The following is a 13,850-nucleotide window of genomic DNA, read 5'->3' on the forward strand; positions in this document are numbered from 1 at the left end:
AAGCTGAGATCTAGATTCGCTCGTCTCGCCGCTTCCGTTTGTGCTCTGTTCGCTCTCTCTCCTCTCTCTTCGCAATCTCTTTCCGACTGTCGTAGAAAAGTTCGCTCTTTACATTCTCACCCTCCTTTATTAATCACCCCCTTTCCCTTGTCTGTCTCGCCTGTAGTATTCCCTCCTTCCTTCTCCTTAGACAGTACCCGATTCCCCTGTTACACGTGTAAATTACCGCCTTTCTCACTTTTTCTCTTCCTCACTGCAGCGCTTTCAGTAGCCCGTATGTTCTCGAGACCGTTTGCGAACGAACCAAACGAGCGAAATTGCAACGGAACAAAGGAACACACGATTTTTCAACGCAAACCAGAAATGATAGTGCGACGGTAAGGTTTGGGGCGGGTAGTCATGAGAGGCGGAGTCCTGTGTGCCAAAGAGAAAAAATAAGCAAAAGGGATGCGTTTGTAATGAGCCAGGCCCATTCTCAGCAAGACGGAAATGTAGGAAAGCAGTACTTACCTCGAGAATGACAAGTCTCCGAGTGCTTCGCCTTTCGCTTCGAGGAGACCCGTGTCGTCCGTATCATCGTCACTGCGTTGCTCGCATGGGAAACCGGTTCCTTCGAGTTTCCTCGCCGCTGCGTTCCATTGTTCTTGCCTGCGCTGTGACGCATTGCCTCGCACAAACGCAGTATCGACCTTCTTCAGAATCGGATCACGATCGACCTGGTCACGATGGAAGCGAAGATTCGAGCCGAGGCGAGGTGGGAGCGCCGTAAAAGGCGAAAGCATGCTTGGTTTCGCATATGTTGAAGTGGACGTGGTCATGATCGCATTCGCAGACTTGGTAGCGAGGACCCTGCGTAAAGGCTGTGTCGCGACAGGCTTGACAGAAACCGAGACGACAGTCGAACTTGGTTTATCGGGCTGATGTGGTGCAAGGGATGTAACTGGTCCATCACGATGCGGCGAGGGGAGATCAAGAGGAGACGGAGGAGGCGATGAGCGTTGAGGCTCAGTCGGAGCAAACGGCGCGAGATGGCCCAAGCCAGGGAACCGGTTTTGCGATGCAAACAGGAAGTCGAGGATGGCTCGGTAGGTCTTGGGAGCGTCGAACACTAGCAACATCCCAGAGAGAGAATTAGCTTCGCCCTTTCTCGTGCAGGACGCAAAACTTACGAAATACGGCTTCTCGTGAACGCTCGGTATCGGGCCAGGTCGCCTGACTTTGCCGAATCTCCGCGCGTGCCTCATAAGATAAATTGATGAATCGACGTGTATCCTCTGGCTCCTGAGCTGTGAAGTCGTAGTCTTCTTCGCTGTCGAGGACATCCTCGTGGCTTTCCTCGTCGTCGTCGTCGGACTGGAGGTGATCGGATGAGTTCGTGTCTTCGTCAGTAGTTCCAACAGCGGAATTGACTTGAGAAGTATTCTCTGCAGGAGGAAGGATGCTCCCATGTTGTGCAGCGACTCGGACTTGGGAGGAAGATTTGGAAGGACGATCATTTTGTAACATGCGGACAAAGTGCAGCGATGTCGAAGCTGTGCAGCCGAGCAGTCAGCGCACGACTCCATCTCGATCAGCAAGAGCTTACATCTGACGCCTCGAAGCGCTGGCTGAATGCGAGTCCTGGCAGCGTCCGGACTTGCAGGTTCGGCGCTTTCCGGTACCTTGTCCATGGGATCAAGCTGGAAGAAAGACATCGGTTGAGCTGGGTCTGTCCTGTCCTTCTCGAGTGGAAACCGGAATGACGGTCCAAGGGCAGGAGCTTGAGCTCGCTTGTAGGTGAGCATGTGGATCTTCCGGTGGCGCGGGGCCGGACAAGGAGAGCTCGCGAGTGAGGAGATACTGAGTTTCGTCGAGCCATTGCTGAGGGAGAGTGATGACATTGAAGCGCCGCGAGTAGAAGAAGCTCGTTCAGATTCTGTTGAAGTTGCTGACCGCACCGACGTTGGGCGAATACCGCGACGCGTAACGTGACGATCTTGCGAATAGCGTGACAAACTTTGTCGCATGAGGCGTTCTCCAGCAGGATTGGGGGTCGGAGAAGAATGCACGTGCGAAAAGGCCGAGCTCTCGGTGGACTCTTCTGAGGAGAGCACGCTGTCGTGGCGGAAGTGGCCGAGTGAAAAGTTGGCGGCGATCACGCTTGTGCGAGACGGCTCCTTGATGGGTGAAGGCGGCACAGAGGAATCGACAAGGGCCGTGAGCGAGACCCCGATGTCCACTCGATCGAACATTTTATCGCCAGCCTGCCATCCCAGCAAGCACACATTAGCAGCCGCACGATACAGCTCAGAAGCTGAATCGAACGTACGGACGGTCGACCGACATCGAGAGCGTCTCGAACACTATCATGTAGCGAGTCTTGCTCTTCCTCCGGCAGTGACCGGTCAGATTCGCGAGGGTACACGTCGGCATTGAGGATTTGACGGAGTACGCCCGAGGCAGCATTCGAGAAGCGACCTGGTAGCGATGCAGCGGTAAAATCGAAGCCTGTGGTCGAAGATGCTCCGTCGCTACTAGAGCTGCCGTCAGCATGTTGCGCTTGGATTGCCAGAAAGCCGGAGCTGATCCCAAAGTGTGCATGGTCATTCTCGCTGTCGCTGTCTGTATCGGAAGCGCTCGAGTCGAACAATTCGTCTGCGAACCCTCGGTCGTACATGCCGCAGCCCTCACAGGCGAAGGAAGGATGATCGACCTCCGAGATGTGATCGTCGACAGCATCGATCAGATCGCGGAGATCGCTCGGAACATCGGAGACGACTGAACGAAGAGACTCGACCGATTCGACATGGCCGAGAGGTTGCTGTACAGCGTCGGGAAGAGGTGGTACCGGCGGAAGAGTTGCAGTGTGAAGAGGGGTGTCGAAGCGGAAACTGCGGGACTTGTCGTAGTCTGATGTCTCGTCCAACCCGGACACTAGTTCAGCGAGATCCGTCGTCGCGCCGCGGACCTGGGAAGTTGCGCCTGCAATGTCGAAGCCGTTTCAGCTCAGCTCAAGAGGTTTTTGAGGAGGAGCAGTGAGCTCACCTGAGTTTCCTTTGAGTTCAAACATACAGATGGTCTGCGCCGGCCCAAGAGCAACTCGGTTCCTCGGGCTCGCCTTCAACGCAACAGTGTGAGAGCTCGCATCGCCACGAGCGGGAAGTCCTTCAGCGTTTCTTCCTGGGTTTGAAGCAGTTCCTCCAGCGATCAGGTTGCGGTATCGCCCCGGAGATGGCATGTCGAATGCTTGAGCCGCGACCGGAATTTTATCGTCAGAACGTGCGCAAGAAGGTGTGTTCGACATTGACTGGACCCGAGAACTGCCAGTAGCGACTACTCTCTCGAATGTGCTGAGAGACAGCTTGCTCGAGGGTATGGTGGTTTTTGTGACGATGTCGGCGGCAGGGAGGAGAGCGAGGTCCGAGAACGCTGCAATCATGCTGCGGCTCGGGACAAGGCGCGGCTTAGTCGAAGCATGCTCAACGAAGACCGGAGCACGCGAGATCGGGGGGCTGCTCGCCTTGGCGCGAACGCGAGGAGAGTCTGAAGTCAACTCGCAGTCCATTCGTCTTGCGTATGTTCGGGCTGACCCATTGCGCGAAGGATCCGTTTGTGGTTGCGCTGCAAGATTGATGACAAGAGGCTGCGGAGACTGTGCAGTCGTCGATGTCGATTTCGCTTGGCCCCCGCTGAAAAGGGCGGCTAGCGGGACACGGGAAGGAGGTCGGATTTCGTTGGCGAGCGGTGAGCCTGCGATATATCAGCCGTCAGTTCCAAGCGAGAGTCCCGAAACACCGATGACTTACGATCACCTCGAGTCACCTTCTCAGCCAGTTGTACGACTGAAGAGGTTCGCTCGTGATCGTTCCCATTCTCAAAGATCGCCCTCTTGGCGGCGATGTTCTTGCCTCGAATCGTTCTGCCAACCTTTGTCGCCCATCCGAGCTTGCTCACCGAGGGACTGCTGCTTGACCCGGACGAAGCGGTCACCAAAGACGAGCGCCTGTCCGAGACTGACTCAGAACCCTGACCCGAGGCGATGGAAGGTGAGAATGTTTCAGAAGACCGTGAACGACCCTCGGAAGCCGGACTGCTGGTCGAGTCGCGTAGCACTGATCGGAAGAATCCGAGTCGAGACGAGACTTTTCGCTTCTTGTCGCTGTCAGTCGACGGCGCCGACGAGCTCACGCTCGTGTTCTGGCGGTGGCCGAGCCTTGTTGGAAAGCGCTTTGACTGCTTGACCATATCTCGGTCGGTGTCAGGTGGCGAAGTTTCATCTCGGAAGATCTCGACGGGGCTCGTCTTCTGGCGCAGGCTCGTCTTGCTCGTGGCTTTCGACTTGAGCTTGCTGCCGAAAGTCTTGAGGCGGCTCTGACTGAAAGACCGAGCGACGTCCTTGAATCCAAGCGGGCGCTCGTCGCAAAGAGCAATATGCACTAGCGAGTCGGTCGAGGAGGCGGAGAACTTGGAAGTCGGTTCGCCGGCTGGAGGAGTGAGGTGGTCGATACGCTCTCGAGCTGGCTCGAAGCGAGGCCGAATCGACAGAGCATCATTGACTGTGCGATACTCGGCAGACAGTTCTGTGCGAGACAAGTTCTCCTTGACGATCGACGGTGACTGCGATCCTGCCGAGCGCTGTAGCGATGCCGGGCTGAACAGAAGCTCGGACGGGATCGAGCGAGCCTTGCGCAGGAGCCTGTCGGGGCTCCAGTGTTCTTTGCGACGAACCTCATCGATGTCAAGATCTTCGGTCGTGTCATGCTTGAAATGTTCAAGAAAGGAAGCGCTCCTGCCGACCTGTCGCGCGCGGAGACCAGCTCGTTCCTTCCGACGTTCGAGCTCGCGCTGCCGCTCGCTCGCTCTTATGACTTCTCCAGCGCGCACGATTGAATTGCGGAACGATCGCCTCCTCGGCGTGTCTTCTGCCATCGAGTACGAGCCGAGCTCGAGTTCGAGCAGCTCGGCCGAACGTTGTCCACGCTCGCCGGTGATTGACGAGGTCGAGCTCGCGGCGGACCTTATCGAGATGTTGGAGCGCGGTCGAGCTGAAGAGGCGGTGCTGAGCAGGCGAGGGCGAAAGTAGAAGCGGGAATCACGAGAGTAGGAAGACATCGTGGGAAGAAAAACAGCTCGCGAGGGACGACTTAGAGAAGGGCTTCGTGAGGGTTGTCAAGGATGGATTCAATCTGATCCGACGTTGGAAAAGCGTTGACAAGTGAGTATCAGGTTGTCGGGTATAAATCCCAGGGTTCGTGATTCGTCGACAGGCTCAGGATCGGGTCGTCAAGGTCCTTCTCGGGTAAATCGTCGGTATTGTTGAGTGAAGCGGAGTCAAATATTCGTCAGACGAGATCGAGAAAGAGGAAAAGGCGTCGGTGGCGATTTATTTGCGTTCAGAAATGTCGTTAGAAGCAGGCGTAAGGCGTGAGAGGGCGTTTGAATCGTCTTGTCTAGATCATAAACACAGTCGCGCAATCGGTGGACTAGTAAAATCGAGTGAGCCTCCGAATCCAGCGCATACGAGGCGCGGAAGAGGGGAACTGACCGTCACAAACACGACACTGTCTCTGGATACTCTACCTGAGAGTGAGCCGTCGAGAATGCACAAGCAAGAAGAAGGTGCAAAAACAGGTGCCGGCTCCTCCTCTAGGCGCGCGAATGGCTGACGCCGCGTCGGACAAACAAAGCGAACCGTCCGCAACTTCTCCCCGATTCCGATCCGTTCTCAATTTGTGACGATATTTCCGAGAGATAACTCATGGTCATTGCTCGGACGCTCTTCTGCGAGCACAGTATGCGGTTGCAGCTCATACAGTCACGATGAAAGATACGTCCCGGTCGCCGAACGAGCCGTCTTGAGTTGCTTCGAGCTAGCCTCACTGTTGCGAGTTGCGGCTGTACATCGAGCGGGTCTGCCGTTCGGCCTGATCAAGGACATGCTGTGTGTCGAAGAAGGCAAAGAGGAGGAGAGTAGAAAAAGGGCCCGGTCATTCAACATCTGTCCTCATCACCCCTCCGACGATATACATAATGCCTGGCGGGGTACAAGACGCTACGAGGGCGCTACTCGATCGTATAGAGGACCGTGGAGCGATCAATCTGGCCACAGCGGCTGATCTCGGATGTCTCCGTGTGGAGCTGGAGAAGCAAGCTGAAGCAGTCAGACTGCGCTGCACGGCGCTCGAGGCGAGTCTATGTGCACGCGTACTGTCCGAGTCAAGCTGATGAGCATTTCGCATTGATCGATCAGGACACTCTCTTCGACGACCCTTTCCCACTTCTCAAGATCCTCTCGTCCTGCTTCAACGCCACGCTCCACGACGAGGCGACCCCAATCTGGAGCACTATAGCCGAGACGTCGAGTCCGAAAGAGGTCATTCTGGGACTTGAGGAAATACTCGCTGGCATCAGATTCTCGGATCGGGATGACAGCGACGACGCAGATAGTGACGATAGCAATGAATCGGATCGCTCAGAGACGGAGAATCATGAAGCAATTCGTGCTCTCGTGACTTATGTGCGGACATATCGCATCGGTGAGCGCCGTCCGTGCGCTACATAGGCCGAGGAAGCTGAACGCGATTTCACCTTGCAGCTCTCACAAGACTCGAGACCGCCAAGGCCGACAAATTCTACTCGACTGCATTCGAGACGATCGGAACCGTGCTGATCCACCTCGGTATTCAAGGCAAATTGATGTCAGCTCAAACGAGCGATCTCGACCTAGACCTGGTCGAAGCTGTCTGGGATCTCGCCTGCGCAGGCGCTTCTGTCCGAGACGAGCAGCAAAAGGACCGGGTGGGTCTCAATTAGAAGCGCGATGCGACATTGGACTGATACGGTGAAATCGTTTTACAGATACTCGAGCCCGCCAGGGCCTTCACCGAGACGACTCTTGCGCTCTTGTGCAGTACCATCAGCCTGCACGACAAGGCGAATGACTTTTTCCTGTCTCGTCAGCCAAGATATCAGTTCTCCAAACCTGCCGTCCCTGAACCAGCGATGTCGTTGCGAAACGAGAAGAAGCGGCGGCTGTGGTCAACATATCTTCCGGTATGAACATAGAGGTCCTGTCTGCCACATGAACAATTTCTATTGCTGAATCCAATTGCGACACTTCTAGCGACTGGTGGACAACCTACAACTCCGATTCGATGACATGCTCCTTGCTTGTCGATTTTCTGATCCGCTCAAACGTATCGGCTCGTTTTCTCTCCTTTCGCATCGACTCGCTTTCTCTCCCGATACACCACTGTCACGATTCGACATGGATACCGAGCCAACAACGCCAACGGTACTCCTGTCGGCCACGCTCGACACATTGCGTAAAGCTATGGAGCCGGAATCTCCCTGCCGTATCCCAGCCGACGACGCGCTCTTCTTCCTGTGGTGGTGTATCGATCAGCAGGAGAATCTTTCAGCTGATTTAGCTGTATTGGACGAGAACATTCTCTATCCTTTGATTGAAGTAAGTCCCGCAATCTCCATTGCTGAGTTGCCTTAACAAGTCGCTCTTGACCTCCACAGATCTTGTCATCACTGTCGGCTTTCTCACCGGACAGTCAAACTCGATTTCTGGCGTTTCGATTGGTTGCCACCCTTGTCCGCGAACACACCGGTACTTCTGTCGCAGGGCAAACACTGCAATTCACGCTCGTCAAGGACCTACTGTCAGGCTCGGCTACTCCGGCATTCAGAACTGCATGCATCGAAATCGCGAAAGACGTCTTGATCGATCAGCTTGAGCGTTCTGAGCGGGTAAACTTTGCTTCGAACCAAGTCTTTCTCCACGCAAATTGGGTTTGCTCACCAGGACTTGAACACTGTAGGAGCCTGAATACGAGTCAATATTCCTCTCAGCGCGGTGTATGAAGGAACTTGGCCCGATCGTGCTCGCATTCGATCCGCCGACGCTGTTCGAGCAGGAGGAAGTTTCGCCGGAACAATTCGTCGAGGACAGCCAGAGCGACGTGCTACAAAAGCTCAACTGGTACTACTTTATGCTCGAAAGGGATCGAGATAACAAGGTGGGTAAACACCCGTTACTTGCGCTATGATCACGTTCACTTAGTTTTCGTCTAGTCGCCGCACAGACCGGAATCAGGTCGACTCAGCTCATGCAACAGGCCAACGAGACCTTCCTTACACCTCTGCGTGTACATCTGGCAAAGTGGGCCAAGACGAAAGCCGAGCTTGAACCGCTGACTGTGTTCAATCTCGAACTAGTCGAAACTGCGCTCGCTCGGCTCGAGCCTCTCGTTTCTTGAACTGCGATGGCTCGACCAGCAGACGAAACGGTGGGACTAGATTGTACACAGTATGCGACGATTTCGTCCCGGAGCGAGCCGAGACCTGTCAACCCGCTCGGCGGTTCGGCGCTCGTCCCTCGCAGTCTGAGATGATTTTGACGTGTGTAGACGTCGTTGCGCCCCGAGTCACACGACTTGGACAGCCCTAGAAAAAACCGCAAGAAAAATGAGGATTTGATTACCGGTCTGAGCAGGTCTCACAAAATACTCCTGCGAGACGGTCCGCGAAGTGACGTGGTGTGCGAGATTTGTTCTTCCCAACCTCGATCATCGACTGATACATAGGCGCTGCTTGCGATGCCAGAACCCTGTCATTGTTGTCGCACTATGTAGAGGAGCTCGAAAGCAGCACGCCATAAGTCAGGTGATTGCGAAAGAGACTAGCTCGAATTCGGGTCCGTGCGGAGCCAGTCCAGAGGCAAAACATGAACGGCTCGCCCGAACTGCCACGTCAAGAGAGACGCAAATATTTTGCATGTAGGCAGGTAAGGTAGCGTGGCCAAGCCAGGAATTTGAAGCTACCGGAGCGCGAAGAGGTATTTTTGCCTACGCATGCATCGACCTCGGGGAGTCGAATGGACGGGAGCACACGCTCTGATCGCGTGACGGTCGAAAGTATGAGCGCATGGCTCATCCCTGACCCCAGTGAGCATGCAGGAGAGAGAGAGTGTGTGTGCGAGAGCGAGTCGCCGCGAAGCGAGGCGAGTGTCAAAACCCCAAAAATGTCCGCAAAGTCGAGCCCGGCGGAATTGGACCCCCCCGAGTTGCGCCCTCTGAGGACACCACCACCACCGAATACAACAGATCGAGGTGCACGACAGTACAGAACGGCCAGCACACGCGCTCCCCCGGTCACCTGTCCGCCCGTCACTCCTGCGGCGTCTGCGCCTTTTGCTTGGCCGCTTTCGCCTTCGCCCTGCGCCCATTCTCATTGGCTCGGTGTCATCGTTCTCCGGCTTGCACGGTGCACGAACACGATCGGATTGTCTAGGTCCTTGCGACCCAACAGAGTCTTCGCTGTAGGTCCCACTCGCGTCGAGACGAGCGTCGATCGGAACTCGACTGGCTGACGGCAGACCTGCCCGCTCGCTCGCTCGCCCGCACGCGACTTGCAGACTCGTGACCGTCGCCGCCTCGGCACCCCGTCCCGTGCTACACCGAACAGCCTCTCCTCTCCGTCCTTCCCCTCTCTTCGTCATGGCCGACGAACAGTGCTAGACCCGGAGACCTCTCCACCACCCACCGACACCACCCGGATAAGCACCTGCCCGAGCTGCTTACCAGTGTCACCCATCACCCCTTCTCTCTTCGTCTGAGCCAGGAAACTGTCTCGAACCCCCTCGAAAGCGTCCGACCGCTCTCGGCCTCTGTTCTCTCCCTCGGCCTGCTCCGTCTCTCAATTGTCGCAGACCTCGCCCACCATGTCGAGCTGCTCGTTCGCATCCTTCCTGCAATTCCGCAACAAAACCCCTGCTGGCTCGCGTCCGTCGGCCGTCGCTGTCGGCGCGTCAGAACCGTCGCAGGGACCGTCTCGAACGTCGTTCGTCCCGGCTCCTCTCGTCTCTCCACTCGACCTCGCGTCGTCGAGCAACCCGCCCTGCTTCTCTCCGACGACTTCGACCTGCTCGTCCAGTTCGCTCGGTTCCGACGCCGCCTCACCCCACAAACGGCAACGCGCACATTCGCCTGACTCGTCCACCTCGTCGGCATCTTCGAGCGCGCACTACCCATCGCTCGCTTCGTTCTCGACCGAGTTTGGCACTTCATTCCCCTTCTCGTATCCTGGACGAGTTCTCAACATCCCTTCGGTCGAGGCCGTCATCGCGTCCCCTCAACCGACCCCGCTCCCAGTCCGATCGATTCTCTGCACTTCGTCCTCGCCGACCAGGTTAGTTGTTTCTCGAGAACGTTTCTGTTGAATCCGTGCACTGACCTTGAATCTCTTTGGACCGCAGTTCTGCGATTGATACGCCCTTGTCTTCTCCGCCCCCGACCCGACCCGTCTCTCGTCGCTCGTCGACCTCGAAATCTGTACGGTTCGCGCGGTGTACGAACGCGTCCGTGTTTCCGACTCACTCGACCGAGGAGTACGATCGCTCGCCGATCGTCCCCACGTGCGAAGCGCAGTCGCTCGAATTGAAACGGTCTTGCAACGCCGACGGCGACCGGGACGAAGGAGGAGGATGGATCAAATGTGTCGAGAGGGAAAAGGTTGCTGCGAACGTCAGCAGTGGGTCCGGATCGACTACAGCTACTCCACGGTTACCCAAAAACTCGCCCATGATGGAGAACCCGGTCGAAGGCGTGCATGGCTTGATCGAAGGCGGGTTCTTTGTTGGCGAGGAACGTGAACAGATCGCGAACGTGTCCCCCGTCGGTACGGTCGTGGTCACTGGGATCCCAGGAGTGGGCGTCATCACGGAAGACATTGAACTCGAGGAAGAAGCGCTCGAACTCGAGGACGACATGTTGGTCGATGATTTCGCCGAAACGGTTGATGACGACGATGACGACGACGAGGTAGCAGTCGAGGTGCACGATGAGGATGTCGTGATAGCGGATCGAGTAGAGGATGTCGACGAGGAACTCGATGGAGAACGGGTACCCACGCCACGGAGACGAACGCCTTCCCCGAGAGGAAGTTCGCCCGTATCGTCGTCAACCCCGCTCGAGGAGGAGGACGTCGAATTCTCTCACGCAGGTACGAACGGATCGGTCAAGGCAGGACCTTACGGTTCGTTCGCGACTTCGTCGTGCGCTTCTTCTTCAACCTCGTCCATCGGGACTGTGAACACTAGTCGAGGTGATTCGGCATCTCCCGACATGAGTGCCACGACGGTCGACGAAGACTCTTCGGATGAACGAGAACGGGAACGGGAACGAGAAAGGGAACGAGAACGGGAGAAGGAAAAGGAGAAGGACAAGCTCATGAAGAAGAAACAGAGGTTCGGATTGTGCTCGTTGGGCAAATACACGAGACAAGACGTGTTTGGTACCCACGACTCTTTGGGTGGATTCTGAGGAGAACTCACCAAGAAAAAACCCTCTCGCCAATCTACCCCCTGTTTCACTTTATTGCTGCTTCCATATCCATCAATCGCATGCATCCTTCTTTTTCCTAAACTCGTTTCGTTTCATCATTCCATCTCGATCCCCCATCATCCTGTGAAACCCAATCTTCACTCTATCCCTCCCCCTCTTCTCCTCTGGATTTTCTCTCTCCTCTATTTCTTCTTTTCTTTCGTTCTTTCTTTCTCCATCCGTGTTGGTTTCATCTGCTTTTCTTCTCTCTCTCTCCATGTAGTATTTTTACCCCCAGAGTTTTGATTGAAACAAACCAAACTTTGCTTCCAAACGTTTTACGTCTTGAACACAATCCCTCTCTTGTCCCGTGCATCTCATGAGAAAAGGGAAGAACGATCCACGCCAAGTCTTGGTCGAGCGAAAATTCTTATTTGTTACAGCCAGTAAGAAAAGAAAAAAAAAAAAAGACAAGGGATTCAGAAAACAAACCGGGGCGCTGACGAAAAAGGATTGAGGATTCGGAGCGAAAGAAAGCAGAAAGAAAAGAGGGAGGAGGTAAGGGGCAAAAAAGAGGTACAGAGAGAGGACTAGTGTGAAAAGGGACAAGGTCACGGGAGGAGAGTCTGTGTAGGACTAGGGATCAAAAACGCGGCCAGGGTGGGGGAAGAAGCGAGAAAGAGGTTTGGAGAGTTGATGGGGCTTTCCTGTACACAGGAGCCACATAAAGAGACAGGGGGTGCACGAGCATCGAACAACCGGGGAGCGCGTGTAGGGGGAAGGGGAACGCAGGACGGGGGGAAAGAGGTGGCGAGTATAGGTGTTTGAGAGAGTGGTTTGAAGGGAGTCCGATCGATCAAAGTTGAAAATCATCGAGAGGAGGAGGAAGAGGTCGTGATGCTTGGAGGAGAGATGGGACCGATCGGTTGTTGGTGTTCGTTGTTCGAGTCGTGCGCGGATTCCTACTTTTTCACGACGATTGGCACTAATTGCCGACCATGGTTCACGCGTCAGTTTCTAGGTCTCACGAAGCAGGAGGGTTTTGAGGACGTACCGACGATGATGATGACGAGAATGGCGATTCCCGCTGCGATCAGCATCCTCATCTTCATATCCTTCCTGTTTTCGAGAAGGCGTCATCAGTACTGAATCGGATTTCTCGCATCACCTGTTTGAGCTTACCACCACTGCAGGAAAAGAAAAGACAACCAGGGGTCAGCGGAGTGACGGTACGAGGCGGTTCGAGAGGACGTACCATGCGTTTCCTGACGCGGTTCGCCCCCTTCCTGAATCCTTGCGCAGACTGAGCGAGCGTGTCTGTCGATCAAAAGGGCATTTGCGACGGGGTTTAGTTTCCACCAACCTGTCGAGTGCGTGACCTCAAAGACTCACCGGTCTTGTCCTGCAAGACGTCCAACCGTTCACCACGTTCGGCGACTTTTGAAATGTTGTCCCGCATGATACCAACCGTGTCATTGATCTGTTGTTGGATTGCGGCGGTGCGAGGGTCGGAAGGACCTCCAGAACCGCTCGCCGATCCGGATGGACCGGGACCTCCACCAGGTGCGTTCGGGTTCGAGCCGGGGATGTAAGGGTCGTAAGGTTCAGACCTGGTGTTTGACAAGGGGATGCACGAATCGTGTCAGTGACCTGGATGATGAGAGCTCCGAGATGCGCATGCGTGTGCGTCAACGATGACACGGCCGATGGGGAACGAAGCGGCTCTTCATGAATATGACCGAGTGTGGTCCATTTGTATCCAGGTGTGTGACCGTATGAGCGTCGTGATGATGTCGCGACCGAGTGCCCCGTCGCAGTTCGGCTCTCCTTGATCACTCGAACGAGAGTAGTTGAAGCGGGTTACACGTACATGTCTTCGAATGCAGAAGTGCTCGGGTGGTGATCAGAGTACGGAGGAGCCACGGTGGGCAGAAGGGAGGGTCGAGATAGTGGGTCGTTTCCTCAGACGGGGGCGGTGGATTCACCCACTCGACTTGCGGCGAGGCGGGGGGCCTGAAATTCGATAGGGGGGCGCCTTCGCTCGTGCCTCCTTTGACTTTCTTCGCAGTCACAGTCCTCAACATTCTGTTCTCGCTCGACCATGTTGAAAAGAACGTAATTGATTGGCTGACCAGGACCAAGATAGACAGTGCAATTGTACAGGAGGTGCAAACGAACATGGTAATCACAACATTTTCACCTTGGAGAAGCTCAGGACTAGTCGGCAAATGGGTACTATCAGGACTCGACATGGGCGCGCTCTGTACGATGAGCATCTTGCCAAGCGAGTTGGCCTGGTTCGAGCTCACAGAGATCAAAGTGACGAATATCGGCGATACACGGCGAGCTTGCAAGCCGCGAGGGATGGCGTCTGGGACAGCGAGACGACAGGGTAGACCGAGCGCGAGAAGGACGAGTGGCGGCGAATCGATTGGGGGGGGGGGGGGGGGGGGGGGGGGGGATTATGTATTTTTTTTTGGGGTTTTTAAAAAATTTTAGCCAGGAGCCCGGGTGGGGGCCGGCGGGGGGGGGGGGCGGGGG

General features: G+C 55.6%; 5 protein-coding genes across 5 annotated transcripts; 3 read left to right on the forward strand and 2 right to left on the reverse strand.

Moving 5' to 3' along the window:
* Positions 1-506: 506 nt before the first annotated feature.
* Positions 507-5,091, reverse strand: JCM15063_003024 (uncharacterized protein; the record flags this gene model as incomplete). Its single annotated transcript, XM_076681543.1, has 6 exons — positions 507-1,108; positions 1,170-1,532; positions 1,586-2,243; positions 2,309-2,961; positions 3,025-3,729; positions 3,786-5,091. The coding sequence occupies 6 exons, from the start codon at positions 5,089-5,091 to the stop codon at positions 507-509; spliced, it is 4,287 nt and encodes a 1,428-aa protein (XP_076531335.1).
* Positions 5,092-6,009: 918 nt separating this feature from the next.
* Positions 6,010-7,038, forward strand: JCM15063_003025 (uncharacterized protein; the record flags this gene model as incomplete). Its single annotated transcript, XM_076681544.1, has 4 exons — positions 6,010-6,138; positions 6,230-6,515; positions 6,575-6,777; positions 6,838-7,038. The coding sequence occupies 4 exons, from the start codon at positions 6,010-6,012 to the stop codon at positions 7,036-7,038; spliced, it is 819 nt and encodes a 272-aa protein (XP_076531336.1).
* Positions 7,039-7,246: 208 nt separating this feature from the next.
* Positions 7,247-8,286, forward strand: JCM15063_003026 (uncharacterized protein; the record flags this gene model as incomplete). The annotated part of the gene is made up of 5 exons (XM_076681545.1): positions 7,247-7,447; positions 7,507-7,737; positions 7,809-8,006; positions 8,073-8,135; positions 8,206-8,286. 5 exons carry the CDS (start codon positions 7,247-7,249, stop codon positions 8,284-8,286), a joined length of 774 nt encoding a protein of 257 aa, XP_076531337.1.
* A 1,423-nt stretch (positions 8,287-9,709) lies between these two features.
* Positions 9,710-11,309, forward strand: JCM15063_003027 (uncharacterized protein; the record flags this gene model as incomplete). The annotated part of the gene is made up of 2 exons (XM_076681546.1): positions 9,710-10,176; positions 10,244-11,309. The coding sequence occupies 2 exons, from the start codon at positions 9,710-9,712 to the stop codon at positions 11,307-11,309; spliced, it is 1,533 nt and encodes a 510-aa protein (XP_076531338.1).
* Positions 11,310-12,271: 962 nt separating this feature from the next.
* SNC2 (SNAP receptor SNC2) lies at positions 12,272-13,062 on the reverse strand (the record flags this gene model as incomplete). Its single annotated transcript, XM_076681547.1, has 6 exons — positions 12,272-12,294; positions 12,364-12,428; positions 12,492-12,496; positions 12,565-12,626; positions 12,702-12,919; positions 13,049-13,062. The coding sequence occupies 6 exons, from the start codon at positions 13,060-13,062 to the stop codon at positions 12,272-12,274; spliced, it is 387 nt and encodes a 128-aa protein (XP_076531339.1).
* Between the last annotated feature and the right edge of the window lie 788 nt (positions 13,063-13,850).

The sequence above is a fragment of the Sporobolomyces koalae genome, assembly GCF_050403365.1.
Source record: "Sporobolomyces koalae JCM15063 DNA, S_koalae_JCM15063T_v1_ctg76, whole genome shotgun sequence".
In the NCBI taxonomy this organism is placed as follows: domain Eukaryota; kingdom Fungi; phylum Basidiomycota; class Microbotryomycetes; order Sporidiobolales; family Sporidiobolaceae; genus Sporobolomyces; species Sporobolomyces koalae.